Source organism: Gasterosteus aculeatus, chromosome 9, assembly GCF_964276395.1.
Source record: "Gasterosteus aculeatus chromosome 9, fGasAcu3.hap1.1, whole genome shotgun sequence".
Taxonomy (NCBI): Eukaryota; Metazoa; Chordata; class Actinopteri; order Perciformes; family Gasterosteidae; genus Gasterosteus; species Gasterosteus aculeatus.
In genome coordinates this window covers 22,676,077-22,689,218 of record NC_135696.1, presented here as the reverse complement: position 1 = coordinate 22,689,218, position 13,142 = coordinate 22,676,077, and the positions used below count along the sequence as shown (strand labels likewise).

Genomic DNA, 13,142 nt, shown 5'->3' with positions numbered 1-13,142 from the left:
CCTCGCCAAACCAGGGGGTCACCATGGCAACGGGACCGTGTGGGGTCATGTGACTCTTTGTCTCAGCCACAAACATCCGGGACATTATTCTACATCAGTACAGAATAAAGTACATCATGTACCTCCGAGGTGTAGTACAGAATAAAGTACATCATGTACCTCCGAGGTGTAGTACAGAATAAAGTACATCATGTACCTCCGAGGTGTAGTACAGAATAAAGTTTCAGTATTGGTAGTGGTACGGCGTAAAAATACTTTGTTGAATAGCACTTAACCAATATTAAGATTAGTACCATAATGATTAGTAATATTTGTGTACTTCATGTACTTAACCCCCCCACACACACACGTTCAGAACTCTGACACACGAATATTGTTTTTAAATATTATTTTAATACTTTTCTTAAAAAATACGGTCTATGATGTGACCTCACTCACCGACAGCTTCTTCAAATAAATCAAGAGGGAAAAGAAATGAAATAAAAACACACAAATCCACGCCGGTTACCGTGACAACGGGAAGCAAGAAGTAATTGTACAACGTGTCGGGGAGGAAAACAAAAAGAAAAAAAGAGTAAAAAAAAAGAAAAACTGGAGGAACTTCAGGTTTAAAACGTAGAAATTAAATATCAATAAAACCTTTAATATAAAGTGAGAAGATCGACACGGTAAAAAAAAAGGACAAGAAACAGGAAGCAGGAAACAAGGGAACCCGCAGAACGCCGCCGCCGTAGAAAAGGACTTGATCTTCTTTACAGTAAATTCTACAAAACACACAAACCAACGCGGCCCCTCAGTTGTATAGAATATCCATACATATATAATATATATATATATTATACTATATTATATATACTGTTTGTATATTATATATATATAGTACTCATATAATATCCATATAACATAAATATAATATCCATATATATATATAGTACTCATATAATATCCATATATTATTGCATGTATTCATGTGTGCATCACGTGGATGATTGTTAGCTTACAGAGCGCTAAGGCAAAAGGTCTCTGAGGATCAAAGTGGTCCCACAAAGGAACCGCCTGAAACCCGTCATAAAATATCTAAATATATACACACATTATTTATATATACGTATATATATATGATTAGTATTTTTTCTATTTTCACTTTTTCTGCTCACATGACACAAGCCAGCTGTTGCAAATACTAGAGACAGTTACTATCAACAGTGTGTGTTTGTGCGCACGCACGCACATGAGCCAGTGCATTGTGGGTAAAGTGTGTCCGTCCCTCAGAACAGATTCTCTTCAAAAATGGCCATCAGGTCGCTCTGGAAGTTGATGTCGATGGTGTCGGCCATCTGTGGGGAGAGAGGAGACAGTGAGGTACTTCTGTGTACTTCTACCCAGCGTACTAATGTCTCTCTCTAGTGGTGTAGAATGATCCCCCCCCCCCCCACAAGGACACGCAACAGTCAATACGTCTTGGACCGATATTACTTTAGCAGGACTCTGCAGGTACTCGTGTGTTTCCACTGCAGTAGTACACACAAGTACTACATACAACAACACTTGTCAAACGCGTTGTGCGTACCGCCTCTTTGCGGCGCCTCTCCTGCTCGCGGCGGCGCGCCATCTCCCGCTGGTCGATGGGCGGGGGCGTGGCCTGTGGGGAGCGAGTGGGCGGGCTGGAGGCTGGAGGGGTGGGGGCCGGCGGGGACGGTTGCTCGGGGCAACGGGTCTCTTCTTGCAATCGAGGCGTCTGCTCCACGAGCTCGTCGTCGTCGTCACGGTTACTGGATGAAAAAGAAACGTTGATACTCTGAGCGACTCACGGTACCCACAATGCAACATTCCGAGGACACTGTGTGACGGCGCGATCAGCTCACGGCTCCCGAGCAGCACCTACCGCAGCTTCTCCTGCTCCCTGCGGACCTGCTGCGCCCTCAGCTGCTTCTCGCGCGCCGCCCGTCTGAACTGCTCGAAGCTGTCGCTGGAGGAGCGGCCCGAGGAGGCCGGCGTGGACTGAGACCTCTGAGCCAGGCTGGCCCAGGAGCCCATGTTCTTCAGCTTGGCCTCCTGGGAGACCACGGGAGAGTTGGGTGGACGGGGGGAACACGACAGCAACGACAGCGTCGGGCTTCGTATCAAACGCACCTGGCTTTTCTTTGGCGCCGTTGCTTTGGGCTCCTGCTTGACTTTGAGGTCTTGCTGGGCGGAGGTCGGTGCCGGGGCGTCTGGGACGCGATGGCGAGAAACGTCCACGAGCTTCAGGTCTGATGATAGCGGACAGAAAGGAGCGTTAGACACACGCGTGTACCGGCCGACCCATGAGGAGCGCTGCGTGACTTGTAATGGACGCCGTAGATCGGCGGACGGAGGCGGGACAGAGGAACATCTCAGCGCCGGGTGGCCAAGACTCGGTTTCACCTTCACGCCCCGTCTAAGCCAGTTGACCCCCCCTGAGGAGCCTTTGTACACACAGCGCTCGCATCCTCATGTAGAGCAGCAGAACGGCTCCTGAAGACCAAGGCGGGGACTCACTGTGCCTGCCGTCGTGTTTGTGCGCGTCGCAGCGGGTGGGCGGGCTGAAGGGCGGCGGGGGGGGTTCCTCCTCTTTGACCGCCACAGGGTGAGACTTCTGCTCCTGCAGGAGCACACACCAGTTACCTTATGGGGGGGGGAGAAGGTGGGCTCCCCCTCTCAGGAGCTCACTCACGTGCTTCCTGGTCTGGGGGGGCGAGTCTCGGCCCAGCGGCTGGAACTGAGACAACTGAGGAGAACGAATCATCCGGGGAGACGGAACCTGCGGCAGACAACCTGAAAAACAGGAAGTGGAAGTGAGACGACATCCCGTTTGACTGAAGAGTGAAACCAACGGGACCACAAAGAGGCGTCACCTGCTGAGAAGGAATCTGCTCTGCTGCGAGGCGACTGCTGCAGGGCCCCTCCCCTCTGCTGCTGCGCCGCCGCGTGAGGGAACGGGGGGCGCGTGTGGGCGTGGCCTGAGGCGTGTGTCTGAGCCGGGGCCGGGCCGGGCGCGGTCACGGCCTGCGGGTGCAGCGCAGGCGGCAGCTGGGGGCGGGGCAGCGCGGGCGGCGGCTGCACGGGGGGCCGAGCCTGCAGCGACTGCAAGAAGGTGTGGACCTGACTGAGGGGCGGGGTTTGAGGAGCGGCGGGCGCCAGCTCCTCGTCGTCCTCCAGCAGGGCTTGCGGCGGTTGCGCCGAGAGGGTTCCCAGGAAGCCGTGTGAGGGGGGCGACGGGACACAGGGGCGGGGGACGGGCGGGAGGAGGGCGAGCGGCAGCGAGGGCTGGAGCTGGGGCGAGGGGGGCGGGGGCAGCAGCGACGGGGGAGGAGCCTGCAGGGCTTTGGGAGGCATGGGCGCTGCTCTGCTGCTGGGCCGAGACGGTTGCTGGGGGAGAGCGTTGTGGGTCGCTGCAACAAGACCAGAGAGAAGAAGAACATGTTGATCCAACAACCACTCACCTGTACCAGTGGTGACATACACCAATACGTGGGCGCACACCTGGAGACGGTGTGGCGGGGGGCAGGGGGAGGAACGGGTGGGTCCCGGGGGGGGCGGTGGCGTGAAGGAGGCCGCCCATGGCGGTGGCGGTCGGATCGGGCTCGGCGTCGGATCGCAGGTGAGCGTTGATGAACTGAGCCAGAGGATCAAAGCCGGACGCGTCCAGAGACGGGGCCGCGGCAGGGGGGGGCGGTTTGGACTGGACCGCCGGAGGACGGGTGTGGGGGGGGGGAGGAGGACTGGAGCCCTTGGTGCCTTTGACCGTCGGCATCTTCTTCTGCAGCTTGGGAACCAGCCCTGCTGAGAGACACGACACCCCCCCGTCAGCTACAACATCTGGTTCCTCACAGGGGGGAGAGGGGGGGGGGGGGGGGGAGAGAGAGAGGGAGAGGGAGGGTGAATAGAGGGAGAGAGAGAATAGACGCGGTCGTGGTCATTAGTTCATTCACTTATTTTTGTGCAGGTTGTTGCTTAATGTTGTTAAATATGTTTAAACTTAAATAAATTGCCTGTACACGTTGTTGTGTCTCGTCGCATTAATTTGTCCTGTTGTTGACGCGTCTTAATGAGCAACCAGATATTCAGATATGTGTGTTTTTAAAGCGAATATTCAAACGTCATTTTGACAGCCCTCCTTCACAGAGGAATCTCTACAGCGGAGGTTTGTGCTACGAGCTAAATGCTAAATGCACGTGGTGCCACACTGGCTGCCTCCTTATAACCTCGCTTATCTAGAACGAGTTGTAAATCGCCTTATTTGATCAAATTGCACTTTCTTGCTTCTTGTTCTTCTGAGTTTGTTTCCTTATGGTTGAACTGTTCTTATTTATTAAAGTCGCTTTGGATAAAAGCGTCAGATAAATGACATGTGATGCTTCAACAGGACCGGGGACTAAAGCGTCTCCGTCCTCTCTGGGACCCGTTACCATTCTCAGAGTCTTCGCTGTCGGACGAGTCGCTGCTGCCTGAAGACGAGGATCCCGTCTTCACCTTCGGCACCTTTGTCGCCTCCACAGGTTTTTCTCCTGAAAACAAAAGAACGTCAGCGGGAAGCTGGAAGGTAATTTACCAGGAGGACAGTACACACACGCACACAATATATATATATATATAATATAATATATATATATATATATATAATGAAATATTTTATTGCGTTAATCTCATCCACAATAATCTCCCAGATCAACACGTTAACGTTGACAGCCCTGATAAAACTGTGTGTATATAAATATATATAAATATACACACAGAACGTTGCCGTGACGACATGACGGGAAGTCGTCCTACCTGAGGGGCTCTTCCTCCTCTTCTTCAGGCAGCTGGAGACGTACTTCTCCAGCTCTCTCAGCGTGGACGGCTTCAGCGTCTCAAAGTCGATCTCGATCTCGTCCGGGTTCGAGTTCTTCAGGGACGGCTCCCTGGTCTGGATGATGTGAACCACGCGGCCCAGTTTGTCTCCGGGCAGCTTGTTGATGTCCAGGCTCAGCTGGCGCTTCTCCTCGTAGGACATGGGCGTGCACCGGTCGGAGGACACGCCCCCAAACACACCTGCAGGGGAAGGGGGGGGGGTTACAGCAGGTGGATGGGCAGAAACCCAAAGACGTGTCCTGAGATGCTCACGTACCCGGATCTTCTTCTGCCTCCAGCGAGGCCGAGGGGACCAGGGGCGTCGGCTCAGGCGGGGGGGGGGCGAGCGGTCGGATGTTCTTAACATCCTTCCTGTGTCGATGGACAAACAAAGATAAGCTCCGCCCTTCAACGCGGTCACAACGCCCGCACCGTGACCCGGCCTACCTGGGCTTCTTCCTCTCCTTCCTCACGGCAACGGGCTCCTTGCTGCTCTTGATCTTCTTGCCGGTCGTGAGGGTCACGGAGGGGGGCGGGGCCTCCGCAGGTTCCTCCGCCATCTTCTTTTTTTGCCGCTCCTTCTTCTTCTCCCTCTCCTTCTTTTTGGGTTTGCAGGCGGGGGGCTGCGAGAGCGCCGCCAGCTGCTCGTGCACAGCTTTAAGCTGGACGACACACACAGCGGTGAGAAGAAGGACAGCGAGCAGCGAGCTTCACCCCCCCCCTCATTCCCCAGCCGCTGACCTGTTCCTGTAACTCGGCCAGTCGGTGCTGCCTCTCGTGCTCCGAGTCGCCCCCCGAGGACTCGGACTCCGAGCTGTAGTTGTCGGAGATGCCAGGAAGAGGCGGGGCTTGCCGGGCCGAGAGGGCGGCGGGGTGGAGGGCCGACGACGGGGTGGGAACGGGGGCCGCCTCCTCCGGCTCGTCTGGCATTTTGGCAAAACGCATCTCGAACACGTCCTGTCAAGGTGGAGAAACAGTGAGCTCCACCTGCAGCACCATCAGGAGAAGCGCACACACACACACACACACACACATCACCTGTAGCTTGCGCGCCATGCCCACCACGTCGTGTTCGGGGGGGTTGTACTTGTAACAGTTGGAGAACATCAAGCGGACGTCTGCTGCAAACTCCTGAGCGTCTCTGTACTGCCGCGTGTCCAGCTTCCTCTGAAGGAGACAAAGCGTTAGACTACTGGACGCCCCGCGTCCTCCTGCTGATAGCTGGCGTCCCGATGGTCACCTTGATGTTGCTGAGGTCCATGGGGTGCTTGATGATGTCGTGGTAGTCATGGAGGCCGAGGGCCTTGGCGTCCACGGGCTTGTAGAAGGGCCACGCGTAGCCCACGTGCTTCTTGGAGAGCATCTCCCTGACGAGCCGCGCGCAGCAACGCATCTGCTCCTGCCGCTTCTGGCCGGCCGCCGCCGCCGCCCGCTCCGACCCGCCTCCCGCGTGGTGCTGGGAGTCCGGCTGCGACGTGTCTTTTTTGGGCGTCTTGGATGGGCGGATGCTGTCCCGCCACGGCCGAGCCTCAGCACAGACGGGGGGGGACGCGCTCAGCTGGTCGTTGGCGGTGGGCGTGGTGGTGTCAGCTTTCCTCTTCTGGCTCTTCCTCTGCTGCTGGAACAGAAACAGGTTAGAAAACCAGCAGGTGGGGGGGGGGCAGGTCCGTCTCAGAGGGACAGACACCTCTCTGTCTCCCAACATTATACCGGGGGCTCCCCCCTCCCCAGAATGAGCCCTGAACATGCACGGCGAGGTGTGTCTCCTCACCTTGATGAGGGCGGGGGGGCTCTGCAGCGCGGGAGCAGGGGGGAGGCCCGGGTGCGTCAGAGGGGGGACGGAGGTCACGCCCTGAGCCGGCGTGGAGAGGGGGAACGGGGGGCCCAGGTGGGGTGCGTGGGAGCTGGGCGTGGGGGTCCCCCGCGGGGGCTGAGACAGGGTCAGGGCGGGGGGGCCCTGGGGGGGGGGCACAGCGCGGGTCTGCGGCGTGTTGGAGGGAGACGAGAAGCCCCGGGGGGCGTGGGGGGTGGTGCAGGGGGACGACGAGTCCTGCCCCGAATCCGACTTGGTGGTCAAACCTGGATGGAACGAATAAAATCATCAACCAAAGGGTGGGGGGGGGGGGGCTCGTCTGCTCAGGCTCTGGACCTGTACCTGGCTCCCGCCGGCCCCCACGCCGGCCCTTGGTGACCACGGCGATCTCAGTCTCCTCCTGCGGCATCTCCGTGATCTTGTGGAGGAAGACCTTCTCCAGGGCCTTCGCCATCAGGACGATGTCATCGCCGGGCTGCACACACACACACACACACACACACACACACACACACACACACACACACACACACACACACACACACACACGCGTACGTTCAGGAGGTCTGTGAGCGGCCTCCTGGTGCCTGAAGGCGGCGCTCCGCCCGGCTGACCTTGTTGTAGATGTAGCAGTTGGTGAACATGGTGTTGAAGTCCTGGATGCACTCGTGGGCGTTCCAGTAGTGGTGGTTCTCCAGACGCTTCTTTATGGTGCCCATGTCCATGGGGATCTTGATGATCTTGTAGTAGTCCTTCAGGGATCAGAAAGCAACCATTGGTCAGCTGTTAGAGGCTTCATGGGACAGAGTGCGGTTCACGTCTCAGCTGCTCCTCTACAGAGAAGAACCTTCATGTTACGTAGGTCTCATTGGGACCCAAAAAGAAGCATCTGAACGACGTGGTAGAAGGTGTCGGTGTGGAGTTCTTTGAAGGAGCAGAACACGGTGAATTAGATGTTCACCTAGCAGCGTTTCATGTGTATGTGTATTTGCTTATAAAGCCCACATTTTGACCACAGAAGAAGATGAAGTCCCCTGATTGATTTAAAAGTCATTCAATAGGGCAACTTGCTAAACACAGAGAGGTGACTCACAGGTAAGCCCAGCTTGATGGTGTCTACGGGAGCCTGGAAGGGCCACGCAAAGTTGTGTTTCCACAGCGTCTTCAGCACCTCTTTGAGCAGGAACTGAGAAAAACAACACGCAGCAGAAACCCTCAGACTGGGCACGCAGACAGGCGACCTCAGAGAGCGTTCCCGCGCTGAGCGGGACCAGTACCTGCAGCTGGTTGGTCTGTCGCTTGGGTCGGGAGGGGCTCCATATTTCGGGGGGCGCGGCGTTGAAGGCCAGGGGCGGGGGGGCCGGGGGGGGGTCGTGGCTGCTGCCGGCCTCCGGCCCGTCTCCCATCGCCGTGGAGGCTTGCAGTGACTGAGCAGACAGTTTGAGCGGATAGGACATGGCGGGGCCCGGTGGGAGGGGGGGGGCCCTCAGGCCATTACAGTCCTCACTTGGGTCTCTGCGGGGGGGGGGGCAAGAACAGCATCATTTCATCATCGGTGTAACCACTTGTTTACCATCAAAGTGGAAATTGAATTCGGGCTCAGGAAAATCATTGCCGATGTCTGGAATAAATCCAGATGTTGTATATTAATAATGATCAGTTTAACTTGACCTAAATGACATCAACAACGACGTCATACTTTTCTATTATGTTCTATTCATTTATGTATTTATTTTTCCATCCATCTAGATGAACATTTACTCGAGACTCACATGTTTGTCGCTGTACAGCTGTGGTTTAATCCAGATGTGCGATCATAGCTCGGCCGAGCAGGCGGAGATTTCCTGTACGGCCAGATCGAGGAATGTGCGTCCCACCTGAGAGAGAGGCAGACGTCAGTCTCTGTGACACAAGCAAACAACCTGCAGACAACCTGCAGACAACAGGTAAACAACCTGCAGACAACAGGTAAACAACCTGCAGACAACAGGTAAACAACCAGCAGACAACCTGCAGACAACAGGTAAACAACCTCCAAACAACCTGCAGACAACAGGCAAACAACCTGCAGACAACCTGCAGACAACAGGCAAACAACAGGTAAACAACCTGCAAACAACCTGGAAACAGGGAGACATCAGGTGAACAACCTTCGCAGGCGGAGTCCCACTCCTTCATCACACCTGTGAAGTCACCTCCACCCACCTCATCTAAAAACAGGGCTCACCTTATATTCAGCTGACCCTGAATCAGTTTCTAATGATGTATGACTCTCCTTTAATATAGGAAAGGTGCATTCATGCTTCCTTCATTGACTCCTTCAGCATAGGAAAGGCGTTGTTGTAACTAGTCGATGCTCAGACACGGACAGTTAGGAACCGTGTTCTGTGTGACGACCCCTCGGGTTCTTTGAGAATTCCTTCTTACGTTTACATTCCCGCCTGGTTAATAAAGTCATACTTTTAATCTGAGAAGACACAACAGATCTCAGGGGAGCTTCTCTGTGCTCCGTCTCCTGGAGGTTTTTGTTTCACGTTCAGCGACATCACAACTACGTGAGTCATCTCCTCACTCCTTGTGAATTATCCTTACAACCTTTCCTTAATCCTCAGGGGGAGAAGTTGTTAGGAAAGGAGATGTTGAGGTAACCACAGCCACGGAGACATTATCTCAAGAGTTAGACATTTGGAGCGAATAGTGGCGCTACTGGAAACATCTGGATATATTTGGATAAGTTTAATACAGGTATGTTCTTATTTTCACTGAGCAAAGCCTAAACGCATCATCACGTAACCACACTAAGGTTTTATGGATGAACTCGGACCTTCAGCTATCGAGAGGTTCTCTGATAAAGAATGTTGTGGAGCTCAAAGGTCTGTTTACTTTATGCACAAGGTTGTCTTCTACAATGGTCTCCATGGCAACGCCAACTGAACTGCATCTCACAGGTAGATGATCCAGCCAACGGGATATAAAAAGGACATTGAATGCAACACAAACAATACGGCAGAAACATTAGATCACACTTCAGTGATCAACCACGTGTCTACTTGATACAGACACTTAACGTCGCGCACTTTCAGTTCGCCGGGGTTCATTTCCACCGCGTCCTCTACTGCCGTAAAGTACTAGAATACATCGTAAAGGCTGATAATCTGGTCACGTCAGTGTCGCAGCTGTCACTTTTGACACGTGAATGAATTACTCAACATTCATCCGCCATCATCACCATCATCTACTGTCCCGCGCCGACGTTACCCGGTGACGCGCTGGCGGCCTCGCGAGGCGGCGCGGACCAGCGGGTCCCTTTAATCACGGCCGCCTCCGCTAACCTTCCGTGTCAGCGCGCCGCCATGTTTCCCCGCTGAGCGCAGGCTGACAGCTCGCACGTAAACGGCCTCTCGGAATACAGCGCGCGTACGTAACGTCACGAGCGTAAGCGACGCCGCCGACAGGACGTAAACCCGCGTCGCGAATACGTTCGTTCGGGGCTACAAACAAACAGCCTAGCAGCTAGCTGGTTAGCACGCAAGCGACCCGCGGGCCAGAACGGGCGGGCGGTGACAGCGCGGAGCGACTTCCGCGCGAGGACGACGCCGACGTCGCGCGGCCACACCAAAGCCCGCCATTTTAAAGCCACCGCGAGGGACGCGTCCCGGCTGGGACCGGGAGGCCTGCGGGGGGGGGGGGGACACACCGTTCCCCGCGAGCCCCGAGCGCACGCTGACAGCCAGCGACTCGCGCCGCCGCCGCCCGCGCGCGGCCCCCCGCGCCGAGCCGAGCCGAGCCGGGATAAGAGCACACCTTTACTGTCTTCGGTCGCCCGTCCGCGCGTCGCAGACCTTCTCGCCCCAAATCCAGAACAAACAGTCCGGTCCGACGTCGGGCAGTGACGTCAGACGCTTGGGGGCGGGACGTAGACTGTCAGCCGAACAGTCGCCCCCCCGCGGGTTAACATCACGCGACATCTCAAGGATTTCAGTGAAACATGTTTGTATCGTGATAGGAAAGTAAACACGACATGAGCCAATAAGGAAGACGATGTCGTCATTTAATAAACAACAATAGCAACGTGTCTGATAAATGTGGCAGGTCAACATTTTATACATTTTAATACTTGGACGAATATAACAAAAGGTCCTTGAGGTTCTCCACCATAATAATCCAGAGTATATCAACATAAATACAACAGTATTATTTCCGAATAGACGTCATAATATTCTCTGTTCACGTGACATTGCAGAGGGGATGTGACGTCAGATCTGCTCTGGTCCGATGACGCGTTGTCCCCCCCAACAACGTCTCGAAGGTTTCTGTTTCTCTGTCATGTCAGATCGCACCTGAAGTCATGTGACCTTCTTTTATTAAAAAACCCGAAATATCTTATGTGAATTATTTGATGTGGTTTCTGTCTCAACAGGTTGAACGCGCACGGGTGATGATTAGCTTGTAACTTTATTCACATTTGTGTTAACGACACAGAACATTGAGTGCATTAATATGACACTAACATGATATCACCATCATTATTAGTTATTATAGTAAATAATATCATGGCGGGCAGAGGTAGTGAGATGTGTTGGTTCAGTACAGTGACGTCATTTCTCTCGATCTGTTTCTGATGTCATCAGTAAAATAAAATAAAAACATTCACAGCCGGGTGGGCCGGGGAACCGCAGGGTTGGCGGTTCGAACCCCGGCTGAGCAACACACCCGACCACTGAGTGGAACAGGTTAAATGCAATAAAAGTCCGCTAAATGTCACGACATGTCAGATTCAGGTGATTAATGGAAGACTCATGTAATGGAATGAGAAATGTTTCTCTCCTCGCAGGCTCCCGTGGATGGTGGTGATGTCTGATTTTGCTTGAATTGAATGTTTACTTTAAATATGTGTATTTGTCAAGTCGATTAGGGCATACGCGCACAAGAACAAATATGAAACAAAAATGAATCGATTTTGAAGGTTTCTAGTTGGACGACGCGTTGATTGTGACCGTCTCTGGTGGACGTCATAACGTACACAACACACCAAAATCATTTGGTACTGCGGTTGGTACTGCGGTTGTCACGATACCAAAGTGATCACTTTGATACGAAGCCTGCCGAATATTATAGTACTAGATACTTATACCACAAATATACTATGATAGTAATAAATACATCTGTAAGGTTCTCTTTACCCGGCTGTCTGTGGGATAAACGATGCTTCCTTTACTTTCATATAGAGTTTGATATTTACATTTATTAATTCATGGAATGATTATTTTTCTTTAAATATGATAATTAGGTCCAGATCCACCAGCATGCAGCGTATCGCATCAAGTGTATTATTTGGTACCATTGTGTGCATTCTGACCTCATGTGAGTGAAGTTGTAGTTTATCTTGTAAATACTTCTGGACTATTCAGTCACTTATTTGCTGTGTTGCACTTGATGTTTGTCTGTTAGGAAAGTTGTTGTCTAGCGAGTCAACAAAGCGACAGGCCGACAACTCGCACGGTTTCCCCGTTTTCACATCCAACTTATTACGCTAAAAAGAATCCGCGCTGGTTCATCTCCAACCTCGCCGACGGTAAACGGCGCGTCTGCACAACATCTGTAACGCTATTCGCTGCACGTAGCGTAACTTCACCTGCTGCATCTCACTCCAAGGTTTAGTGAAAAGTATCACAGTAACATCACAGAGCAGCGAAGCTACTCGTGTTGGGCTGCATGTGCGTGTTCATGTTTAGAATCACATTTGATAACCTGTCGTCCTTTGAACTCTGACAAGTACTGCGGTACCTTCATAGTACCGCTACCAGAAGTACTCAGAACCGCCTTGTTCTCAACCAACGGGAAACATGGACTCGGATTTGCTGAACAGGTTTATTTCTCAGAGTGAAACAATGATTCATTCTTATCCTACAGACGGAGACGTCACTCATCTGAGACGCTTCTAACGTACAAATCGCTCAGCTCTACGAAGACAAATAAAAATACTTAACAAAAAGGCACAAAAAAAAAAAAAAAGGTATAGGTTTGACTTGCTGTGAATGCAGTAGATTCTCAAACTCATGGTTCAGATCCCACAAACCACGTCAACAACTCAGAGGGACTGAAGAGGAGCAGCTGCTGACGCTCCTCCTCCTGACTACCATGTGAAGATGTCACGGACTATTTGAGGACTTTATTTACACGCTTTATGCTTAACAATAAATGGAGTAGTTCACTAAAATGTGGGTCTAAGTCCTTCAAGAAGAAATACAAAAGGAGGCGAGATCAGAGAGCAGATGTCTGGACTGTTTGTTGATGGTGATCAACTGGGGGTCCTGGTCCAGACAGAATTTACATTGGCGCTGTTAAAGTCATTCATCCTTCTTTTCCTCCTCCTGCTGCTGCTGCTGCTGCTCCTCCTCCTCTCCTCTGCTACCTCGACTCCTTCCTCCTCTTCCTCTTCCTCCTCCTCCTGTAATCCTTCCTCACCGATCTC

General features: G+C 52.9%; 1 protein-coding gene and 1 pseudogene across 15 annotated transcripts in view; both read right to left on the bottom strand.

Annotated features, from left to right (window-relative positions):
- Positions 1-373: 373 nt before the first annotated feature.
- LOC120824604 (bromodomain-containing protein 4-like) lies at positions 374-10,587 on the bottom strand. Of its 14 annotated transcripts, XM_078079956.1 has the most exons (22): positions 10,472-10,587; positions 8,440-8,544; positions 7,945-8,182; positions 7,761-7,853; positions 7,282-7,419; positions 7,010-7,142; positions 6,626-6,933; positions 6,095-6,469; positions 5,893-6,021; positions 5,596-5,811; positions 5,302-5,516; positions 5,132-5,226; positions 4,795-5,055; positions 4,431-4,529; positions 3,505-3,840; positions 2,877-3,413; positions 2,696-2,796; positions 2,521-2,623; positions 2,134-2,252; positions 1,886-2,055; positions 1,571-1,772; positions 374-1,337 (listed from the first exon to the last, which is right to left on the bottom strand). In XM_078079956.1, exons 3-22 carry the CDS (start codon positions 8,122-8,124, stop codon positions 1,269-1,271), a joined length of 3,879 nt encoding a protein of 1,292 aa, XP_077936082.1. In that variant the 5' UTR covers positions 8,125-8,182; positions 8,440-8,544; positions 10,472-10,587; the 3' UTR covers positions 374-1,268. The 14 variants fall into 14 exon arrangements, with proteins under 14 accessions (XP_077936082.1, XP_077936078.1, XP_077936080.1 ...); XM_078079952.1 differs by having other exon boundaries at positions 1,886-2,252; XM_078079954.1 differs by having other exon boundaries at positions 1,886-2,252; positions 3,505-3,804.
- A 1,937-nt stretch (positions 10,588-12,524) lies between these two features.
- Positions 12,525-13,142, bottom strand: part of LOC120824597 (uncharacterized) — a 7,662-nt pseudogene continuing 7,044 nt past the window's right edge. Inside the window, exon 14 of the transcript XR_013450567.1 lies at positions 12,525-13,142. The product of XR_013450567.1 is annotated as an uncharacterized LOC120824597 (transcript).